We start from the raw sequence: 24,921 nt of genomic DNA on the forward strand, positions 1-24,921 counted from the left end.
TCCTGATCACTGCTGGCTCTTCAACTCCGGACAAGTGCCTGGTACACGGTGAGAGGGAGAGGGGGGAGGGAGGAAGATGCCTACCTGACCCATGACGCCCTGGCTTCCTGAGAATCTGCGTTCACAGGATGCGTCCTGGAGGTGCGCCTGTATCTTTCCGAGGGGATGGCTTCAAGAAACAGCCTTATGAAGCCTCCTGGACCGTTCAGGATATTGTTCAATACGCCGCTCATGTGAATGAAGCCCACGTGAGAAATCCCTTTGCAGGTAAATTCTAGGAATCACTTTACTTCCTCCAAATTCTTGATACAGTTTCTATTCCCGGAAGGTAGAGAGCTTTGTACCATAATTACTGTGGTTCCCTTCTCACTTTGGCTCATGTTCTGTGTCTTCTTTCTGTCTCGCATTTGATTCAAATTTGCAGTTTACCCCTTCCTGATTATTGTTCAGATTCCTACTACTTTATTGTGTTTATTTTCTTGTAAGCAAGACTAAATGCTTTGTTGAACAGGATGAAAGTTAAAAAAAAAGTCAAAATGGGGAAATCACTTGACTTTAGCCTCAGTTTACTGAACTGTAAAATGGGAATCCCAGCACCCAGCTAGTAAGGATACCATTAGGATTCAGTGAGATGGATGAAAAGTGCAGAGAACAGTGTCTGGCACCTTAATCACTACTAGTAACTCTTTACTTTGAATCAGGTTGGGATTCTGTAAGAAAGCTAACTAGTAGTCTGTAGAGATTATAAATTACCAGGAATAAATTGATAACAGATTATAAATCATACACTCAGATGGTTGATGTATCAGGGCCCCAAAGTCTACATTCACCAGACAACACTGTTCCTTGCGTGGACTCTTTTAAACATTTATTAAAAAAGCAAAATGTACGTTCATCTCAAATAGAACAGTTAAAAATGGTAAAGCAATACAAACAACTTGTTACTAGCAGCATCCAGTTGTTAGAAGGTCCCGCCCCATTCCTCACTCTGCTCTGGCAAGCTCAGCCTTTTCTGAGCCTGCTGCTACCTACACCGCCCTCCAAAATAGTGCAGGTGAAACCAAAGTTTATAAAATTAACAATTTAAGGTTAAATAAGCTTAAATAAGGGTGTTAAATACAAGACACGTCATCAAAGCTTCTGTACAAAGATAAACAAAATTTGGCATTGTACAAGTGATTCCGCAGGCTCACGGCACACAGGAGAGCTCTCGTAAGTAAGCAGGTTGACTCTTTCTTTTTTTTTCTTTTCCAACAGAGCATTAACTATACAAAAGTGAACTAAGAGTTGAAGTACTACTCAGTGAGCCATTTACAAGGCATATGTATCTTTTTTTTCTTTTTTTAAATCAGAACACCGTTAATATTCAGGCACCGTTTGCTCCTGCAAATAAATAAGTCTCTAAAGCAACTGCATCTGAACTCATGTGAAACACATCAGTGCTTTTTCCGTCCCCACCGACACAGCTTTTCCGACTATTTCCTCTGCCTCTTTCTTATTGCTATGGTAATGTGACTGTGGAAATAAAACTACTGTACATCCAAAAAAATAGAGCACCTTTAACATTAAAGTATATGTCTGATTATTTCTTCTCATGTTTATTTTACAATCCTAAAGCCCAAACTATGGTAAATTGCTTTAATACCTCTACTGGGTCACCTGATATATAGGAGACAAAACCCAACCGTTGTCCCTCGTGAGGTACGTCCACACGGAGCTCCATTTCAGCAGAGCCTCAGAGGTCCACACTGACACCAGAGTTTACATTCATCTTGATATGGGCGTTACATTCATCTTCACGGGCGTTGCTCTGCGTGGTCACACGGCAGCTCCCTGTCCTGCTGGAGGCGTGATGCTAGACGGAGTGGGACAGCAAACACAGCTATGATGGGCCAGAAGCACAGCGAGAAACCACATGTTGGCGACTATGATGGGACTCTGGGCTTCCCCAGGGCCCCTGGTGGGGCGGCGCCTGGTTACGGCTTCTTGTCAATGGTGTTGAAGAACCACTCGGTGAACTTGCGCAGCTGGGCAGCGGCCGTCTGTGACTCCTCCTGCAGGCGCAGGTTGTCCTGTCGCAGGTGCTGCACCTCGGCCTGCAGCACAGCCTTGTCCTGCTTCTCCTGGGGGAGGCAGGTGGAAACAAACAGTCATGCACCTGCCAGACACAGTCTCTCCTCCCAGTTGCAGTCTGAGCGCTTCTACCCTTATTATTATTATTTTTTTTACTAACTTATTTATTTCTTGAGGGGAGAGGGGATCTCATTGTCTGCTCTGGTTTCTGCCAGAAACAGGGGGGTGAGGGTGAGTAACTCAGAATATTCTTTCCTTTCATCCCACTTTGCTCCCAACAGGAACCAAGACAGCTGCTATACAGGAAGGTGATTAACCATAGTCTGTATTATCCTCTATCTGAAAAAGGGGGCCTGGGAGGAGGCAGAGCCTTGGACAGGAGGGCAGAGCTTCCTGGATGTCCCTCCTTACTGGACAAGTCAGAATTAGCATCGCTGCTGATCCGGGATTTATCATCACCTCATCTCATCTTAAAGCTTTCCTGGGACAGTGTGATTCCCTAATGACCTTCAATGTGTGCCACTAAAAACTATGTACAAATAATCAAGATTTTTCAGAAGAATCACGTCTGGAGTTTCCAAAGGACAGTCATGGAAAACGTACAACACAAGTTTGAGCTCCCAAACACTGAAAGGCATGTCTTGCCCCAGAGAGAGGGGGTCGTCGTGGTGGGAGGTGACTTGATGGCTAACTCAGATGCACCCGCAGCCCTGTGCCCACTGCCGTGCGGGACGAGCTGGAGGCTAAGGCTCTTCAGAAGGCTGGGCCCCTCGCCGTGTCTGGCCCCGCCCTTGAGCTTTGCGCCTATTTCCTGTCCCTTCTCAGACAGTCCCCAACACCACCTGCCTCATCTCTTGACCAAAGACATGGGTAACAAGAGGAGACTGGAGTTAGAATGAGTGGCTGACTCAGCCCACTCCTCTCAGTCACTGCCAGAGGCTCAAGCTTCTGTCCTCCTCCAGCCCCGGGGCTCCCATCCCCAGCACGGGTCAGACACCCGCCTGCCCTGCTGCGGCTCAGCTGCCCGCCTCTCATGACCCCTCGACCCTTTAACTCCACCCACGGAACATGTCCTCTGTTACCGAAACCTTCTAAACTCTCAAGCTCTTCCCTGGACGTTCCCTTCATCTTCAGCTGTAAATGAGTCCTGGGTCTCTCCTGCGGACAAGGGCTTGTTCTGAAGAGCACAGGGCCTGGAGGCCGGGTAGGCCAACACCTCGCCCCGACTGCCCGGTGCAGGTAACTGCTCTCCCCTAAAATCCCAGCCCCCTTGAGGAGCAAGACATTGGCTGTAAGACCTGCCACCCCTGCTCTCTGCCATGGTTGACTATATCTCCAGTCCCTCCCAGCATGGAAGATTCTAGAACATGGTTCACTTTCCTTCTTCCCTTCTCCATCGGTCATGTTTGTTGATGATCTCAAGACCCTGTAGCCGTTCCACCTGAGTCAGTGTCTCTGTGATCGTGAAGCCTGCCCTCCTCACCCCCTCCTCCCATAGCCATTTCCTATACCGTGAAGCTATTACTGATAACTGCCTATCTCCCTAAATGCTTCAAGCTCCCACTGCCTGACCACCACAACTTGTCTTTTTTAAATAATTTTTCCAGTATCTACCCCTCCAGAAATGACCTAATCCACCAATCTTACCTGACTGTCACTGTCCATTGACACCCCCCTGCAGTGGTGTCATTCCTCCTCACCCAGCTTAGACTCTGGGTACCCCAGTTTAATCACATCCTGTACACACTGCATGGTCCATGTCTATCGCTCCTGGTCTTCATTTCTTGCCTAAACTCTAATACGGGTTAAATTCAACTCTCGAATTATTCTACATCTACATCTGGAGACAGGGTAACCAGCCGTCCCAGCTGGTCTGGGACGTTCCTATGTCCAGCTCTGAAAGTTCTGGGTCCTGGGAAAGCCTCCACCCCAGGCAAACTGGGAGAGCTGGTCATCCCTGCTGGAGGAAAACATTACTTATGCTGCAATCCTCCCAAATACATCTGGTCCAATTACCCTCCATCCTTAAATCTCTCACCCTCCTTCCCATTGCTCACTCTCAAGCTCTGGAATAAAGAAACCACCAGAGGGAAACTCTGTCGACCTGCCTCTGTTTGGACTACAGCCATACCTCGCTTTGTGAGGCTTTGAAGATACTGGTGTTCTGCAAACTGAAGGTGTGTGGCAACCCTGCGTCAAACGAGTCTATCAGCGCCATTTTGCCAACTGCATTTGCTCAGTTCATTCACTTTATGTGTCTGTGTCACATCTGGTAATTCTCCCAATATTGCAAAATTTTTCACCATTATTACATTTGTGATGGTGATCTGTGATCTTCAGTGTTACTACTGTAATTGTTTTGGCATTTTTTAGCATACAGTATTTTTTAATTAAGGTACGTACATTGTTTTTGTAGACATAATGTATCTCACACTTAACAGACTACAGTAGAGTGTAAAGGTAATTTTTAAGTGCACTGAGAAACCAAAATATTTGTGTGACTCAATTTATTGTGGCAGTCACTTTATTGCAGTGGTCTGGAACCAAACCTGCACTATCTCTGAGGCAGGCCTGTACTCGCGTATGAATACACATGTACACGCACGCACAGACATACACACACAGATACTCACACACACTCTGCTCTGGTAATTAGGTGTGAATGGTCCCTACTCCCACCCAGGCCAGCTCCCTCCTTGGGCACTAGCTCAGGCCGTTATACTCTTCAGTCTCACCATTGTTAGCTTCCCAACTGGATCAGTTCCACCAGCTGTTGCTTCTCCCTTCCTCCACCAACAAAACCCCCCCTGTGGCTCCTCCCCACCTCCCCATCACCCTCCAGCTACCGTACACCATTCCATTTCCCTGATAGCCAAGTGGCGACCCAGCACAGTGCTCCAACAAGAGCTTAGCAAATGTCTGTGGAATGAATGACTTCACGTCTTTTGAGGACCGAGCATGCACAGATTGATGGGTAGAGCAGATGCTGACTCAGTGGAAGGAAGCAGCTTGGGGAGACCAGGCTTCCTGGCAGCAACTAACTCCTCTTAGGTCAGCTCATAAATAGTTGCTGCAACTGATAACTCACTGAATTGAAAAATACTAGCATGCTGCATCTCTACCTCCCTCTGAAGACTGGCCTCGCCAAGGCTCATCCCCATTCAGTCAGATCGACTGGACCCTGTGTCCCCTGCAATGAAATACAGTAGCTGAGGGCAAGAAGATGGAATCAGACCTCAAGAGCCTGCATTTCCATTTACTGTTGGGTTTTGATTAGGGCAGTTATCTTTCCCGAGTGTCTTTCTTTTTACTCTCAGTAGTTAAAAGGGTTTCATGATATAAGAGAAAGAATTCTGAGCATGGGCTTCCAACTGATTGCTTTACCTTCCGAAGGTCCGTCTGCAGCTGGCGAAGAATCAACTCCAGCTGGTTGACTTTCCCAGTCAGTGTGGATGGAGACCGCTCCCTAGCAAGGAGGGAAAGACAGAAAAACTCAAATTTCGTTGGTAATGCTTTCATGTAAAAAATTCTATCGTGTGCGTAGAGCCCAGCAGGGAAATAAGATTATGTCAGATGTCGAAAGTGAATATGTTGCTGCTTTGGTGGAAAAATTCCCTCCGGGGTTGCTTTCGATTTGAAAGTGGATTCAGCGTTTCTACAGATGTATACACTGGTAAGAAAGCACAAGACAGGTGACCTACACGCGTTTAGGCAGCCGAGGTTAGGTAGACTACCATGAAGTCCTGGGAACCAAAAACAGACTCAATTTCCCCAATGTGCCTTTCTCTGTTAACGAAGTATGAAGAGGCTCATCACCAAGATGGATACGCAAGTTACTGATAACTCAAGTTTATAGAAAAGTTGCAATTAGGAGTGGATGACACTGGTAAAGAACATGTACTCTGTGGGTGACAAGCACACCAAGAACACCGGGATGGAGATGGCGCGCTCTCAGCACAGCTCGGTGGGAGGCGCAGGGCTGGGTGGAGGACCGGGGCTGGAGAGGGGAGCATGGCCTCGGCAGGTGGAGGATGGTCAGTGGGGGGTCCCTGTCTGGTGCTGCTGCCGTGACCAGGTGGCAGACGGTGACCGGGGCCACACCCTCCCACCCGGGCACTAAGCCTCACCACCAAGGGCACGGGCTACACACGGGTCTGGGCAGGACCCACCCATGGAGCAGAGCAGTTATGCTACCAGGCTCCATCCATCCTGGCAGGACAGGAGGCTGAGTCAGCCCCGCTCCGTCTCTTCTCTGGGTCCTGAAGGGCTAGGGGAAGGAAGGTGAAAGTGGTTTCTTGGCTGGCTGGGGCTGAGCTGAGCTGAATCCCTGTTAATCACTGGGGCCTGGGACACGGGAGGGAGGCGGTCCACGGGGGTCACATACCCAGCTGCATCCATGAAATCTTTTCCGCTGCCGGGATCAACACACAACGGCAGCTCCTGGGCCCCTTCCAGGTCCTGTTCGGGATGCATATCTGTCAGGGTACAGAAGGACGCCACTCTCTGGTCTGGGGAGGGGAGACACACACAGGAAGAAGCGTTAGTAGCAGCCGCAAGGCACCATTGCTTTGCGGAAGTGAACAGTTGCTAAATAAAATCTTCCCCTCCCCCCAATCAGTTACTGCCCTGTTTTAAGCAAAACAAAGAAAAACAAACTCAGGCAAGCTGCGGACAAGCAGAAAGCATTCAGACTGGCCGTCCTTCTGGGCTGCATGGCCACACGCACAGCACAGCTGTGGGGACATGGAGCTGGATTTGGACACAGGGTTTGCTAGAGCCAATCTTTCTTCTGTCCACATCCCAAGAAAGACCAAAGCTGCCGGCTGGGCATGAAAGAACGGCGCTGGAGAATGACACGGCTGATTAACAGAACCAAGGAGAGCATCCTTGAGACACAATGACCCGGACACGTCACCCTGTGCGTCCCCAACCCTCCGTGCTGCCATAACCATGCAGACGTGCAGACAACGAAACAAAAAGAAAAGGTTACGGAGGATGGAGGGCCCCCGAACAGCCCCAGACAATCACCTAGATAGGACGTGTGGTGACAGAGCAGCCCAAGTTCTTCATCTGAGTCAAGACCTGAAATAAGATTTAGAATGTTCCTTTCAACAGCGATCTCTCTCCTTGCTTGAGAGCCTCTGGTGAAATACAGCTCTGTGTGTGTGTGTGTGTGTGTGTGTGTGTATGTGTGAGGGGCATGTGTGTATACGTGTGTGCAGGTGTGCATATGAGCAAGTGCGTGTACACGTCTGCCTGTGTGTACGTGTCGTGCTAAGCCAAGAATTGCCCCGAGAGAGATTATTATGCAATGCCAACGAATGTGGTTAGATTGTACGTTTCACGTGCAATGGTCCTGACGGGACGCACAGCTGTCGTGCACAGTGGTAACTTGCAGGGCTTGCACGTGCCAACCAAGCTGCAGGAAGGCGTGACCATTTCGGGTTTGCCTAAACGACCCGCTCCCTGAAGGTAAAGATGGTGGTGGTGAGAGAGATTAGCTACATATTCTCACTAAAACCCTTAGAGGAAGATCTGAGGGGCCCAGTGTTTACAGCAGCGGCAGAAATGAGCGGCACGACTACCCCCTCTTAGCACGGGGCCGTTTCTGTTCCTGGCACCAGTGACGTCACATTCAGCATCTCGAGAGCTAGGCAGGAAAGGGAATGTGATATTCTTCGGAACAGGCACTAGGCTGACCCCGCTCTGGGTGCTGAACTCTAGCACGAGAATGCTGGTCCAGAAATGCTGAATGGCACGCAGAGAGAATCCTGCTTTCGAGCAAGGCAGAGGTGAGAATCAGGGATGCATCTAATCATCCACTCCCCCCGCCCCCCAGTGCCCGAGCGCATCCACAGTTGGGATGTGAGGGATACGGCAGGTGCGTTAGTGCAGCAGTGGCTTTTTCACGTGATTTGATTAATGGCTGAGAAATCGCACCGGGGTCCGTGTCAGGGATGCTCTGTTCTTAATTTATCCCCCTCTGGCTGCTGGATGCTTCCCCTAATGAATCTACCTGCTCGTCTGGTTTCTGGAGGGTCACACACATCCCATTAATTAAAGAGGATGGTGGAGGTGCCAGGGGCCCTGGAAGGAACCGGGCTGCAGGGCCGGGGGCGCTGTGCTGGGGGCACGCACAGAGGTCGGGCCCTCCCAGAGCTGTGCTGAGCGCCCTGCCTGAGCGATCATATCGCAGGTTCCCCCATCACGCATCCCTTTCCTCCACTGTGACACCCCTACACCCGTGACAGTACACAGGTGTCCTCCACTGACATTCCTGTAAAGCTTGAAGGGGCCCTTCTTCCACACTTCACACCTTCCGCAGGGTGAGACTTTCTGTAACTACACGTTTCTAAGAGACGACTGTGCTCGCAATTTGGTACAGACTAGTAAGGGTTTTGCATCTGATGAAGTCATTTGTAATTTAATTAAGATGAACAGCATAATGTGGGCATCGCCTACTATTACACCTGATGGGACGTGACCAGCAGAGGTGGGGCAGGAAGGACGGGGCACACAGGCTGGGGGTGAGCGGCTCTGCGGAGGGGTGGAGGGTCTGGGCTGCCAGAGTGTCCAAGATAATGCTCTGTTCTATGACAGCCCCAAATCAGCGAACACTTCCCACTTAAAAAAAAAAAAATCAACAGCAGAGGCATTTTTTACTCCACAGTGAATTTAACTACCGACCAAAAGGAGTGAAAGAAAAGAAAGAAAGAACTCATTTTTGTCACTTTTTAAGAGTTTCGTTGACTCATTCACATTTTATGCAACCGGGTGATAATTCGGTTAGTTTGTATCTTTCTTAATATACTTGGTTCTGATGGTCAGGTCTAAGTATCTCAATGAAAACGTCTTAGCTTGCTTCATCTATTTTTACCTTAATTGATAAAACACCCACATAGTTGACGAAAACAAAACTTGCTACTGGCAGCCATCCAAACATTCCTTGGGGAGGAACAAGGTCCCCACCGGTCTGGAGGGAAGAAGCCAGAAATAGTTTTGCCAACAATGTAATTTCACAAAGAGGATTTCACTGTGAATCTGAAAAGCCTGGAAGGTTGAAATGCAACCAGAACGCTACTTGATGAAGTACAGACACTAAACTCCTTTGTAAAATAGCCAATCTCAGTGACAGTTTCCAGTGGAAGCTTTATTTCTCTACAGCTTATTTCTGTAATGATAAATATTCAGTAACCAAGTAATTACGGACACTGAACCAAAAGGCACAGACAAAACTGTAAGAAAAGGGAGGCTCGAGGCATGAACTTCATGTCAATGGTGAGTGCAGCAAACGTTCAATTACCCACACCCTCCGTGTTTGTTTTTTTCCTTTCTGTTCTTTCCTGTGCAAGCAAATCTGGCTAAGAGGGAACATGAGGTATGGCTTACATATGACACAACTCTTCCCTTGAAATAATCTTTAAAAAATCCCATTTCAATGTCAGTTTCTTTCTTTAAAATTTATTTTATTGAGGTATAGTTGATTTATAACATTGTGTTGATTTCTGCTGTACAGCAAAGTGATTCAGTTTTACACACACACACACACACACACACACACTTTTCCATTATGGTTTATCCCAGGATATTGAATACAGTTCCCTGTGCTACACAGTAGGACCTTGTTGTCTATCATCAGTTTCTTATTGTAGTGTATTTAGTACTAAACAAGAGGATGAACAGTCAACAGCCTATTCTACATCAGTCTAGAGCTGACATGGCATGACAGTTGCCTGCAAATAATCCCCATGACCCCAGACAAGCTGTGTGGAGCAGTGTCAGACATCCCTAAGGCCAGGCCTGCTTTGGGAAGGACGAGTGCTCTGATCAACTAGCCATGTCTGCCACGGGTGTGGAACAGAACGGATGTGCCCCAAATGCATGCCATACAGGACACTAAGTGAGGCTAGATTAAACCAAACCCATTTCCACAAACAAAGATGCTCTAATACATCTTTGCTACAACTACAGATTACAGAAAACTGGGGCTCTCTAGCTACAAGTAGGAAGTCAAAGGTTCTGATTCTGACAACGGTGCTTATCAGATTGTAGCTTATTTAACTGACCACCAGGGGGGAAAACAGGTTACACATCTTAAATATAAAATACGTTGATTTAGGCCTTTTTGTAGCCTACTGCTGAACGTTGGAAGGTAATGGTCTACAATCTGAGTAACAAACAAAGGAAAGCTCTGGATTTCTTCTCTAAGACACAACTATTGTTGGCCCGAAACAATTTTCTTACTTTTGAGAAGTTTAAGTCAATTTACTATAGTAAATTATCTGTGCATTTTTCATCTAAGGGCTGTCGTTTTTCTTTCCTGTTTTTTTAACTATGTTAACCTTAGGAGTTTCACAGCCTGTCCCACTTTGCTTATGCCTGCATCCACGCCGTGATCAAATATCAGTAACCTTCACAGCTTCCATCAACCTTAAGCTGAAGCTTCAGAACCGAAAACGTTCTCTTCGTAAAAATGTATGCTTATCGTGCCCTGTTTAAGAAACCAAGGGCACAGCGAACCTAATAAAAGTGTAAACCTGCATTTTTCCAGAAGATACACTTCTGTGGACTGTTTCATTCCCATAGCGGTGCCTGATACATGAGTTATTCTGCACGTGTCACGAGCACACACATCCACTCGCAACAGTTATCACCAGCGGGAAAGAGCTGAAATCCCGAGGAAAGGCCTGCGGGGAACTGTGCGGGCCACTGACACCCAGAGTCTCTGGTCACCAGTTTATAACACTGCCTTTGACGCCCGATTCCATTTAAGACAGCATCATCCGCTCCACAAATGCCCAAGCACAAACTGTTTGCCAACTTCTGATACTTGGATAAATGAGAACTACTTTAAATTCTAGAACGTTCAAAGAGACTCCACTTCCCTTCCCCTGCTTCAGTGTCCGACCCACGGCCAGCTGTGCTAGTTGGGTTTGTTCACTTGACCATATTGGGGGGATGGGATCTCTCTCTCTAATGTTGGGTCCCTCTATATCTGGCATTATTCTATGTTATAAGGGAAGTGAAAAGCACTGCAAGGGTGATGAATGACGATCTCACTGCATAGTAACATTGATGACAGGTGCCGTGTAGGAGTTCTGATGGGCAGAGGGTCACATCTCACCCCTCGCCCCGAGACAAAACCACTGCACACGTGACAACAAGCCATAGCTGGGACTTGGCCAGTTTTCAAATCTATCGCAGGAGAGGGGAGTAGCGGGCGTGGACCCTGGTGAGAAAGACACTCTGTACGTGACTCACCCTTTCTCTCACAGGCCTGTGAAGGAGTTCTCAATTTTCAGACACTGGTTTTTAGAATAGAGTTGCGTTACCTATCTATGTACTTAATTAATTTTTAACAAAGCTGCACAGCACTTCTCGACTGGAAACTTTTCTATTCCTTTGAATCACTGCCAGTAAGTAAGTTCTCAGGAATGAGGTTTCTGGTCAAAAGGTGGGTATATTTTCTGGCTCTAGTTATATACTGTCATACTGCTTGAACACACAGATGAATCATTTTATAATCTTGTAACGATACCAGCTGTGAGCACGCTTCACAGCTTCCCAGAGCTACTGCGTAGTTTTTCATACTCAAAAGGTGTGAGCTGCTAGCTCATCATCGTTTACGTTTACCTGTGTGGCTGCACACTTTTCAAGTCCTTATTTACGGTGTGATCCTTCTTTTGGACTGTGTGTCCTATGCCTTGACCATTTGTCTTTCAGACGTTTGGTATTTTTTGGTGGTCACGTTCCTTCGTTCACTGGAGATACGCTGGCTTTATCCGTCACATTTATTACAAATCCTTCCCATGTTCCCCTACTTCCCCTTTAATGTTCTCTTGCAGGTTCATAAAAGATCTAAATATGTAAATACTTGTATCTGGTCATATTATATTTTGTATGTTCTCTCATTACTCCATAATTATGGCACTGGCGTGCTTCCAAACATTACTCTGTCCTTACTTTTTCTAGACTCGACTTTTCCAATTCCTAAATCCAAATGGGGTACAAAAATTCCACTCCCATTTACCTCTTAAACATACACAGATTTCGGTCGAGGCTCCCCTCCCCCACCCCGCTTCAAAAGGACTCATTTCTATCTTTTGAATCATTATTATGCTGTTTTATTGCTATTGATTTACAATAAGCTTTTTTGTTGACCATTGTTCATCTGTTTTCCAAATGATGCAAATATCCTTTAGATGTCTGAATGGACAAGGTATGAAATCTGTGAATTAACTCAGGAAGGACTCTCATCTTTCCCAGGCACTTTCTACCCATTCCTATCCTTTCATATATTAGGACTTTTCAGGTATCAAAGTGTATTGTGCTTTCTCTCCTTATAATTCTCATGATGGCTTAACACCCAAGGAATTTATATTTTGATCTTGCTGATGCACCTAAGGTGTCCGTTATAACGAAGAAGGAGTTTGTCTGCAAAGACGGCTGTGTGCGCATGCTGCCCCTCACACCAGGAGGAAGAGCCTGGGGTGAGGATCCTGGGATCTGGGCTGGCCTTGGGACTTTCTCTGCCCAATAGAAAGTGGTGAATATAATGTTCTGGGTCTTGAAAAACCATATATCTTCTGCTTGTGGTTTGATTCCTTAAGTCACATGTGAAGAGGTGTAATTACCCTGCTGGAGACAAGGGTCCAGCGCGACCCCAGCTGTTCCAGGTACAGACACAAGAGTGGAGTCACCTTAAAGCTCCAGACCCAGTTGAGCTCCAGCTGAATACTGTCGCATGCGTGAGCTCAGCTGAAACCATAGGAAGCAGAGGAACAGTTCAGCTGAGCCTAGCCAACCCGCGGACTCATGAGACATAACACACCACTGTTGTCTTCAGCCATAAGTTTTGGGGTGGTTTGTTGTACAGAAATGAATAACTGAAAAAGTTAACAATGCTTTGAAATGAGGCTTATAAAAATATGAAATGTATTTTAAAGTATCTTACCTACTCTATTTTATACTCTAATTTCTTTTTGATTTTTTAAATATATTCTAGATATAGAATCATATCTATAAATATTTCTTTACTTTCAAAATTTATTCCCTTTTTCTTTTTCATTGCTTGTCTAAATGTCAAGGATTCCAGCAGAAAATCAGAGGACATGGTCTCAAAGGATACCCTTGTTTAGTTTCTAGATTAAGGGGTCTACTTAAAACATTAAGAACATTTTTTTCCATTAAGTATTATGTAACTATTTGGTATAGTATTATGTAACTACTCAGTATCTTGTAATAATCTATAAGGGCAAGGAATCTGAAAAAGAATCAATCTATCTATCTATCTCTCTATTTACCAAGCTAGGTACCTATCTCTATACATACGTAAGTGAACCACTTAGCTCTATACCTGAAACTAACACAACATTGTAAATCAACGATCAACTATACTTCAATTTAAAAAAAAGTGTTATGACCGGTTTGCAAGGCAGAAATAGAGACACAGATGTAGAGAACAAACATATGGACACCAAGTAGCGAAAGCAGGGAGGGTTGGGAGGGAATGAATTGGGAGATTGGGATACCAAAAGTACACTCTAAATATATGCAGTTTATCGTATGTTAACTGTATCTCAATAAAAGTTCTTAAAAAAGAAAAAAAAAGTGTTATGCAACTATTTGGAATAAAGTAGATATTCTTTGTTAGGCTTTGAAGGTATCCCTCAAATCTTAATTTTTATTAGAATAGGTCTTAATTCTATTATATATACCCTTTTAGGGAAATTGATATGACAACTTATACAACAGTGAGTAAAAAATTCTCTACGCTCCAGTTATATTAAAACTTCTGTAAATTCTGCAGCCAGAATATGGGTAATTTTCGTACTTCATCACTATAACTTATTATAACTAAGTGACACGCTTATATGTGGTATCCCAATCAAATAGGCAGATACATTCCAGTTTTTAAAGCCTGTTTTCAAATGTGCTGACTACTCATGTCAAAGTATGGGCACAGCCTTCTTCCAGAGGGGCCTGAGCTCAATCAGGCATATTGAACTGCCTTTATTAGTCTGTAATGATTAAACAGGCACATGGGGATTTTCTGGGCTATCTTTTCTTCACGATATTGAGTCTAGCTCAGAGATGGCTTCGAGAACTGGTACAAAAAGATTAAGTCACAGGCAGGGCAAGTGGGTCATCTACGTGAAGACCTTTCTCTTTAGAGTGCTAAGGGGATGCCTGTGTTCATACAGCAACACTGTTCACCACAGTCGAAACGGAAACAACCTAAATGTCCAACAACAGATGAATGGATAAAAAGATGTGGTACATATATACAATGGGATATTACTCAGCCATAGAAAAGGATGAAATAATGCCATTTGCAGCAACATGAATGGACCCAGAGATTATCATACGAAGTGAAGTAAGTCAGAGAAAGACAAATACTTATATGCGGAATCTAAAATACGACACAAATGAACATATCTATGGGACAGAAACAGACTCACAGACATAAAGGATAGACTTGTGGTTGCCAAGGGAGAGGAGAGCGGAGAAGGGATGGATTAGGAGTTTGGGGTTAGCAGATGCAAACTATTATATATAAGATGGATAAACAACAAAGTCCTACTGTATAGCACAGGGAACCATATTCAATATCGTGTGAGAAACTATAATAGAAAAGAATATGAAAAAGACTGTATATATGTATAACTGAATCACTTTGCAGCACAGTGGAAATTAACACAACATTCTGAGCCCACTATACTTCAATAACACAAATTTTTTTTAAAAGTGCTAAGGGCATGGATCACGTCTGGTCACCACCATGCCAACTTGCGTCACAGTGGAGCTGACACTGATACTAAAGAATCTGATTAGCCAAAGGTCTGGAGCTGCAAATTCTTTAATTTTCCTGAGCTGACTATTGTCTCAAGGTGGCATGCTACCCTACAGAGTAGCACCTGGAATTTTTAAATGCGACCTCAACTCTTTCCATATTTTCTATAAAATGTTGTTTGGAAAGTTCAGAAAGGTCAGGTCACCAAAGTTCTCTCCCATGGCGAGTAGAATCCCACCTTCTTTTGGTTGAACTTAGGTACCCCTGCCCTTGGGGGACTGGCTAGCTGATACGTCCCTGCTTTTTCCTCCTTTGTCTGATGTGGCCAACCCCAAGCGGACCTCTACCTGCAGCTCAGAAATACCCTGATGAATGGAACTGCAGAACTGGAGGGCAGGGCTGGGAGGAGCCCTCCAGGTTCCCTGGAAAGGTCCTCATTTCATAGACGAGCAGGCTGAAACCCAACATGAGTGTGTACCTCAGAGGACTGGTGTCCAACATTCAGTGTCGGCACAAAGTGTCTTAGCTAAGGGACGTCTCCGAAGGCTGGTGGCCCAGCGGCAGGGCTGCGATTATAGCCACGGCCCCTGGATGGACAATGTGGTCACTGCTGTGGGCGTCATTCTGCTCTCTCAACCTCCCACCCGCAGCCCAACTCCCGGAAAAGATCCACTTCATAGCAGTGATTTTTTGCTGAAGGGTGGCAGGGAACCAAGCAAAGACACAAACGAGGGTGGAGACAGAGATGGAGTGATATATATTGTTTTAAATAAGAAAAATGAACACAAAATGCAAAAGGACCTCAGAGGTTAAAAATTATGCCGTGAGACTTGAGGACACAGAGGGGGAAGGGGAAGCTGGGACCAAGTGAGAGAGCAGCACTGACATATATACAATAACAAATGTAAAATAGATGGCTAGAGGGAAGCTGCTGCATAGCACAAGGAGATCAGCTTGGTGCTTTGCTGATGACCTAGAAGGGTGGGATGGGGAGGGTGGGAGGGAGGCTCAAGAGGGAGGGGATGCGGCGATGTACGTATACACATAGCTGATTCACTCTGTGGTGCAGCAGAAACTAACACAGCATTGTAAAGCAATTATACTCCAATAAAGATGTATAAAAAAATTATGCTGTGTGCTGAGACAGATCAAGGGCACAGGACCCTGTGCATTTTGCACCTACTGTCTCCTTTGCACGAGCTCTCATTTGGTTATCTTGCTGTGTGCTTGATAAATAAAGATAAGATAAATTTAAGAAGCAGGCTTCCCTTGAGAAACTCGTCATCTAATAGGAAGAGACGGAGACGTGAATAATGCAGAATTCAGTGTGGTGAGTACTACGCCAATATTTATGCAGTGGGAGAAACCGAGAAGACAGAATAGAAGTTCTTATACTCTCCTCGGGCAGGAAGACAACAGTGTGCAACAGAGGTGAGACCGTGTTTGTGCCCTCTGGGGCTTGGTCACGTTGGGCCAGTGTTGGGAGCCTAGGAGATAACTAGGGCTTTTACAATCCACTCTAACCAACTTCTGGTTGAGAGAAATGAAGGCTGCATTACCAAACAGACAAGTCGTTCTCAAGTTTCCACGTGAAACTAGTACTCTATAAAGCAGCAAACCCAAACCAGGTGTAGTCTGTCTAATAAGGGAGCAGGAACACCTCATGCCTTTTGCAGGAATTTCTTCCTAACAGTTCCCTGCCCGCCAACATCTACCAAAGCTAAACATCCCTGTACTGAATTAACATGTGCCTACATTAACTTTCAACTCACCCCGCCCCCAGAGCCCAAAAGGTGTTTTAGGACCAGAGGCACTGATTCCCACTGGTGAGAAAAACTGTCTAGCAGGGCGGCTCACGAGAGAAGCAGTCAGGGCAGCCGACCTCCATCCTCTGCAGCAGCCCGACTGCAAAGTGCACCTGCCTCTCCTGGGCAAAGAATCTGAATTCCTTTCCCAAAGCCTGCACATCACAGGTGATGGGACCGACGACCAGAGCAGGTGAGTGAAAAGGGGAGGGAGAGAGAAGGGCCGTTCAGGTGGCCGTACCCCTCCCTGGTGCGGGGGAGGGATGGCAGCAGTGAAGACGCAGACTCACAGGAGAGCCTCAGGTGGGGCTGCAGAACGGCCTGCCCTCTGTGGGTCCTGCCAGTGACCCAGGAGCAGAGGATGCAGTCATGGAGAGTGTGTGGCAACAAGTGGCAGAAAGTTAGAAGCCCGGTCGCCAAGGGGTCCCTGTACCCACATGTAAGGTCCAGAGATGCCAGGGAGGCAAGCATCTCCCACGTCTATGGCCCCTCTTTACCTGCAGGCTAGAGAAAAGGTGTTTCCTAAGGCACAACCTCTCCCCCTAAATTCACAGAAATGTTCACCAGGGACAGTGGAAGGCAGCACGGCAGCCGAAGGGCCCTAGAGATCAGCCGGCTCCGCACCGTCCTGACCACACGGTTAGGGGAAGCCGCACTGCAGACAGGGTGACTCACTGGGTCAAGGAGGCCACGCCAGAGTCTGCAGGGACCCCAAGACGCCAGATGCCCATGCCTGTGCTTGTCCTGCCAAACTGGGTGGCCTGGGCCTCTGAAGGGCCTTCCCCTCCTGTCTCAACCTCATCACGCTGGGAAGAAAGATACAACCTGCATCCTGGATCCTCACCACTACAATGCAGGTAAGAAAACAGAGGTGGAAGAGGAGAAATGACTCCTGCCAGATCACAGCTGGTGTCTGACCTGGAAGCAGGTCTGGGGCCCTCTGCCCAGGGCTCATGTCCCTGAACGTCTGGGCCTCCCTAAGGAAATGCTCCCAGTCTCAGCCCAAGCCATCCCCTCGTTTTCCTCCTGGAAGATGCGCAGAGCATCCAAACGTTAACTTGGAAGACCCCTGTGTTGCCGCCCCAGCCCCGGAGGCTGCGAGTCTTTACCTTCAAACGCCCGGGCAGCGTCCACAAGGTGGGACCAATCTAACCCCGTGACCGTGTCCGGGAGGGGCATCAGGCCGGGGTCTGCGCACTTGGACTTATCCAATAAGGACCCATCGGAGAACCAGAACTCATCTAGACAGAAACAAAACCAGAGCGTCAGTTGGATCGCAGCATAGGTACTGGCCTGGCCCTTGGAGGGGCCCACGGGGCTTCTTGGAAAAGATCTCCTGCCCCAGCAAAGAAACGGACATCCCACCACAGTCACCTAGGAGACACAGTGCTGGAGAGGAAGAGCTTTGTGAAAGAGCTGTGACCTCCAGGCTCACTTGGAGGTCGCGAGCAGGCAGGGGCCGGTGCAAGATGGGGACTCAGATTTCCTACAAATCAGAAAAGCAGAGGTGAGCTTCTCCCGGGCGGGCTTCTCCCAAGGACACTACCAGAGTCTGATGACCCTGAGGATTACTTCCTGTTTTCCTTGAGGTGACGTCCCCCATGGGAAGAGTCTACTGTAAAAACGGTTTGGTGCAATCTCTTTTGTACATTTTGCTATGTACAAAAACGGCGGTTAGATTACTCTTTTCACTTAATGAGATGGCTTGATCACTGGCTAAATCAGAACCCTCTCCCCGTCCTGCAAACTGAGTGTTTGCTAGTCTTCCTTTGTGCAAATAGACCTTTTACATTTCTTCTTCTCTTTAAACTCCCATCACAGGACTTGAAGCGTTTACGTCACTTGCAATAACGGTTAAGAAGTCATTACGCATCTGCGGACAAATTTCCCAAAGGCTGGACCTTCTCTAACTCTCCTTTTCTGGACCTACCCAGAACGTGGCCCCCAGCTGTTCGTGGACACATCTGATTAATTAGACCAATCAAAATAATGACCACCTGGCTGTCTGAGCCTGCAATTAAGTTAAGGAAGGGACGTAATTAACCAAGTGCACCTGTAACTTCAGCTCCCACATCCTTTGGGGAAGCCGTGAAATGCTGGCATCTGGAGCAGGAGGAGGGTGCCTGTGATCTGGCCTTGAAGGACACTAACGCTCTCTCTCCGGCACCTTCCACGTGCAGCTCTTAGCCAACCTCTAACAGCTGCAGCGAACGACGCAGCCACTCTCTTCTGAGTATTACCGCACTTAGATGTGGAACCACTGCCCCCTCCATTCTGAAAGGAACCCAGTAACAGGTATCTTATCAACACTGTTCCTACCCCCTCCCTCTCCACGTGCTCCTGTCTTTGAACTAGCAGTCCTTCCAGCGTGTTCTGTGTGTGATGTTCGCTGTCCTTGTCTGCTCCTCTCCTGACGGCCCCCTCTGAACCCAGGGAAGCACTGCAGGGCAGAGGCTGGGCTGACCCTGCCGAGGTCCTGTCTTCACCCAGAATTTAAGGTTCAACGCCCCCCCACCCCAGGCAGAAAGGTCAGGAAGCCCGGGGACCGCTGGTTACTTCCTCTGTCTCTTAAACACATCGGCTACTTTACTTAAAGCAGGTTTTCTGCACCAAGTGAAAAGAAATCGTTTGACTAAGTGGCAATGACTTGCGCCACTGATTTCCCTGCGGCTGAGTTTGTCAGGAAGAGGGCGGTGTGTCGCAGCTCTGGGAAAGGGGCCCTGGGCCGGCTGGAACCGGGTGTGCACGGGGGATGCCCCTCACCCCCTGCCTCTCCTTCCCTCACTGGAGAGGAAAATATCAGGGGGTGAAAAGTTATTCAGGTGAATGAACATTTCTACCGGAAGTACACTCTCTTGGTCACGTATTGCTAAGAAATGTTAACTTGAGGATTTTCTTTGCCTTTATAAAGAAATAATCCTTCACCTGAGCTTCTGGCATCTTAGAGCCTAAAATCAAACCCGATACACATCCTGTGTGCTGTCTGCTTTCCCCCCAGCACCACCACACAACGCCCTCCCCCTGCTAACAGGAGCCAGGCAGGGACAGGAAAATAACAGAGGGTAAGAGAGGAAAATGCAGTGAGAAAGGAGGGCTGGGCTAAAGTCCCGTGTCTCCTCTTCCTGTCCCTCCTGCGGCTGTGGGCTCGAAGAGCATCTTCCCCAAACACCCACCGGGGTGTTGACAGAGGAGACCTGACCATCTTGGGTTAAAGACTACGGCTCTGACTCTGTATGGCACGAATCTGAAACTCGGAGGCCGGGAAGCTGCCACCCAGAGTGAGGTGAGGGGTGAGGGGGCCCAGAGACCCCCCCAGCAGGGTGTGTCACAATCAGACGCAAACCCAGGGCACCCTTCTAACCTCCAACTTTTATGGAGAACCAGGAAGCAAGAGGCGGGATATTCCTACTTTATTACAGACAATTACCCATCTTCCCCAATTGTCAATGGGACCTCTGTGTTTACCTGACACTATGGAACGGGTAAAGGAGATTAGTAAATTGGAGAAGATTCCCTTCCTCAAGCATTTATTGGGAGTACTATCCACTCAACCATCTATGGTGTGTTCACTGAATTTCTACTGTATGCCTAGATGGGGCAGAGCAGTGGGTAAGACAGACAAAGCCCATCCTCTCAGGAAGCTTACACGACAAGTGACATGGAGAGAATAAACAAACAAGATCACACAAGCAGTGGCATGTTTGAGGAAGGCCTGTCCGAGGAGGCGACAGTTGCCAAGACACAATTGAGTAGCAGCTGCTTGAGGAAGGACATAGTTCTGGGAGAAAAGCTCCAAGAAAGCATGGATTTAGTCCAAATGCATCATCATTCAGTAGAGTCAAAGCATCACCTTAAATGAAAGAGGAGCTGCCTAAGTTCTTCTCTGTATTTGTTTTTTTTTTTGGCCGCTCCTCGCAGCACGCGGCATCTGAGTTCCCTGACCAAGGATGGAACCCGTGCCCTCCAGAGTCCTAACTGCTGGACCGCCAGGGAATTCCCCTAAGTTCCTCTCTGAAATATCAAAATGAAGAGTACTGTACACACTGTTATATTTTAAACAGATAATCAACAAGGACCTACTGTAAAAAAAAAAAGATTAAAAAATTAAAAAAATTTTTTGAAAGCACCTAAATTTTTTCCAATGCTTGTAAAATCATACACTCGGAAAAAAATTACCTTCTTTTCTTTTTTTTTTTTGCCAAGACTCCAAACCGCCAAAAATTCTTTATAATAATACTTATAACTGATATGAGGTATCACCCAGGTGATGTTTACTCCGCACCTGCTGTATCCTGGGTCCCACCAGGTACTGCATCAGTACCTAGGGATGCGATAACCCGTAAGAGGCAGGTTCTGCCCTTGAGGAGCCATCAGGAGCAGACGAGTCCTGCCGGTGCTGCCCTGGGGTCTGGGGAAGGAGGTACAGGAGCCAGCCCCTGTTCGTGTGCAACCATGGCAGGTGTAACCGGGCTGTTTCCTGAGCTCTCCGGATGGGAAAGAAAAGGCACAACGTAGGTACCAAAGCCTGTTACTTCAAGGCCGGCTCTCTCAAGCCAGTGCCACTCCAGAGCCCACGCTGCTCCTCGGGTCAATCCAGGAAAGAAAGTGACTCATGGCTTCTGAAGGGCAGCCAGCGTCCTGGCTCCACTGCTGGGGCCTCTGCTCTCTGGCCTGCACATCGATCTTGTGGTTTCCTGTTTGTTTATTGTGACCCTGAAATCACGGGCACCATCTTTTTTTTTTTCTTTTTTTTTTTTTTTAAGGCTGTTGACTGGAATATAATTGCTTTACACTCTTGTACCAGCTTTTGAGGTACACCAAAGTGAATCAGCTGTATTTATACACACATCCCCATATCCCCTCTCTCCTGCGACTCCCCCTCACCCTCCCCGCCCCCGCCCTCTAAGGCATCACCCATCATCGAGTTGATCTCCCTGTGTGATACAGCAACTTCCCACTAGCTATCTATTTCACAGCTGGTAGTGTATCTATGTCTATGCTACTCTCTCACTTCGTCTGACTTTATTGCTGTTGTGATAAATGCTGAGGAGACTTCCTGACAGCATTTCCTGGTGGTCAGATAGCTGAGGTTTCACAATTACTCTCCAGACACCGATGGATGTTTACTACAGGGGAGACTGAGAACATCTGGAAAAAAGAGAAAGCAATGCCACAGCGAGTCAGAGAACACCCTGATTCTGACGGCCATGGACACCGTCGGTGGTGCCGGTGGAAGCAGGGGCGACTCTTCTGCTGGCCACGCACCACTGAGTTTACACCTGGGGTGTGCAGCATCTTGAGTGGGTGCTAAATTATGGGGAAAATAGTAACTTCTTTCCTTTCTGCTAAAACTCCCCCACACCTTTATGATTTATTTATTTATTTTTGGCTGTGTTGGGTCTTCATTGCTACACACGGGCTTTCTCTAGTTGTGGGGAGTGGGGGCTACTCTTCATTGTGGTGGCTTCGCTTGTTGCAGAGCACGGGCTCTAGGCGCACAAGTTTCCATAGTTGCAGCACATGGGCTCAGTAGTTGTGGCATGCAGGCTTTAGAGCTCACAGGCTTCAGTAGTTGTGGCATGTGGGCTCAGTAGTTGTGGTGCATGGGCTTAGTCGCTTTGAGGCACATGGGATCTTCCTGGGCCAGGGATCGAACCCGTGTCCCCTGCATTGGCAGACGGATTTCATCACTGCACCACCAGTGACGTTCCCCCACCCCTTTTCAACTTCAAGGAGCATCCTTTGTGAGGAGCCTAGGTCACAACTATAGGATTTGGGAACACATAGAACCCAATACTCTGTTTTTATTTTTCAAAATTTAAGAACTCTTATTAGTCTACCCACACATGAAGATTTCTACCATTCCTTGGAGAGTTTCATAAAACTCCATTCCATAAAAAACCAGGAATTCTCTTTAAACATGCTCTAAAACTGTCCATGCTTGGCATTGCACTGAATGAAGCCAGGTAACCACATGGTCAAGGAGGAAAGGATGCTGTGAGAGCTTTTCAATATCATTGGTTTTGGCGTCTGTGAACTGTGTCAAAATGGTCACTCCCCATTTTTTTTTTCTACCTGGGCCTGTAAGGAAATTTTACTCTGAAATCTACCGATGATGGAAACAAACGCCCTAAATGCAAGGCAGAAACATCTCAGAATTCTTTCCACTGGCTGGAGCAGGTCATATTTTTACACCTCCAAGTTGACGACAGAACGATACAACACATTCAGGGGCCCCCCACCCCAGGAAATATATATGAATCATGACATGAGTCACATCCAAAATGTCACCTGTCTCCCAAGCTTGGATTAAGATCCTGGTCTCAGGGTAAGAAAGATTCTGAGAACGCACGCAAGTGTGAGACACATAAAAGCTGAAACAGTCTGAATGAGACGCCTGTGCCTGATAATCACACTGAAAAAAGGTGCCGGAATGGGGTCTCCTGAGATGCACTGTGAAAAGATGGGCTTGCCCATCCTTCCGCGTGCTGTCCTCGCTCCAAATTAGGAACGAGATCCGACGGAGCCTCTACGAGTGGAAGGTCAGGTGCTTCCTAAGGACAGTGAGGTTGAAATATTAGGAGACTACATGGTGCCTTCTGTAGATTCCTGCTGGACCTCTGCAGCTATTGAACCATCCAGTGCTACACACTCCGGGAGAACGAACCTAACATCCACTCCAAGTTCTCACGTGAAGCTACGTCTCTGAGAAACTAAGCGAAACACCTGGGCGACCCCAAAGAGTCCTCATTTCTAGCTCACAGGCCTCTGCTGGGCACAAGCTCCCACATGTCAACTCTCTGGCTTATTCCGGGGTCAGACTGTTGGAACTACTCTCAGAGTGAGATCTGCTTATAGGGGTTCTGCTGAGAGACCAGAAACCACAGAAAGCAAAGGTGGACTGAACTCTGCTTTGAGTAGATACAGGAGTAACGACCACACAGGTGAGTGTGGGTGTCAGGGGTCCCAGGGGCAAGCATCCTCCCAAGGACACCAGATCCTTGCAGCTAAACCTCTTGCTGGGCAGGGAGGAGGGAATCAGAAGTGTTTTTTTTTGGGGGGGGGGAGATACATTAATTCAAACTACTCCCAGTTCCCTTATTCATTTATATTTTGTCATTTGATCCATCAGACCTAGAGAATTTTTTTTTCTGAGTAGGTTGTAAAGTTTAGAAATTGGAGGAGTCACATGAGAAAATAAGAAGGTTTCATTTGAGAAGACCAAGCAGCAAGGGCCACTCTTCCTGCTTTTCCTAGAGGGGCAGACAACGAAGGCAAGGTGGGCAGTTTTCAACTTGACAGTGAACAGTGTATCCTGCCTGTTTCCACTGTGCCTTTGCACTTACCATAAAAGGATATAGTCCTACAGTAGGTGAATGGGGAAATAAACTGGCATACCCAGACAACAGAACGTTTTAGAGAAGTGAGCTATCAAGCCATGGAAACACGGGGGTGGGCGGGGACAGACATTAATTGTATCTTACTAAGTGAATTACTAAAGAAGCCAATCTGGAAAGGCTACATCCTGTGTGACTCCAACTATATGACACCTGGAAAAGACAAAACTATGGAGACAGTAAAAGGACCAGTGATTACCAGGGGTTAGAGAGAGAGAGGGATGAACAGGTGGAGCACAGAGGATTTTTAAGGGAGATGAAAACATTCTGTATAATACTACAATGGTAGATATATGGCATCATGCATTTGTCCAAACCCATAGATGGTATGACACCAAGAATGAACCCTAGTGTAAACTATGCACACTGAGGGATGAAGGCATTCAGTGTTCTCTAACACATGTACCCCTGTGCTGAGGGGAGACTGTGCACCTGTGGGGACAGAGGTGTGTACGTGGGAAATTTGTGCACCTCCTGCTCAATTTTGCTGTGAACCTAAAGCTGCTCTAAGTGAATAATCCTCATTAAGAAAAAAAAAAGAAGCTGAAAAATAGGATATAGAGTTTACCCTTGAGCAACATGGGGGTTAGGGGTGTGGACCTCCCACACAGTGGAAGATCTGTGGATAACTTTACAGATGGCCCCAGTACCCGAGGTTCCTCCATACCCGAGGAGTCGTATCCTCTGATTCAACCAACTGTGCAGCACTGTGATATTTACATGGAAAACAACCTGTGTGTAAGTGGGTCCCTGCTGTCCAAGGGTAAGCTGTGTGTCTTCCACGTGGAAGCAAACGAAGGGTAGAATGTAAGAACTATATTAACATATCTGCTGTAGGTTTCACAATCACACC

The 24,921-nt window shown here is 47.1% G+C and overlaps 1 protein-coding gene across 1 annotated transcript in view; it reads right to left on the reverse strand.

The window, feature by feature from the left end:
• Window positions 1–851: 851 nt before the first annotated feature.
• The window catches only part of SIPA1L2 (signal induced proliferation associated 1 like 2), a 214,022-nt gene continuing 189,952 nt past the window's right edge, over window positions 852–24,921 (reverse strand). Inside the window, exons 19-23 of the mRNA XM_057734789.1 lie at window positions 17,781–17,912; window positions 7,102–7,155; window positions 6,458–6,581; window positions 5,458–5,539; window positions 852–2,123 (exon numbers count right to left, since the gene is read on the reverse strand). Of these exons, the coding sequence (XP_057590772.1) occupies window positions 1,977–2,123; window positions 5,458–5,539; window positions 6,458–6,581; window positions 7,102–7,155; window positions 17,781–17,912 (539 nt within the window). The 3' untranslated portion in view covers window positions 852–1,976. The remainder of the gene's footprint in view (window positions 2,124–5,457; window positions 5,540–6,457; window positions 6,582–7,101; window positions 7,156–17,780; window positions 17,913–24,921) is intronic.

This window comes from Hippopotamus amphibius, chromosome 5 (assembly GCF_030028045.1).
Source record: "Hippopotamus amphibius kiboko isolate mHipAmp2 chromosome 5, mHipAmp2.hap2, whole genome shotgun sequence".
In the NCBI taxonomy this organism is placed as follows: Eukaryota; Metazoa; Chordata; class Mammalia; order Artiodactyla; family Hippopotamidae; genus Hippopotamus; species Hippopotamus amphibius.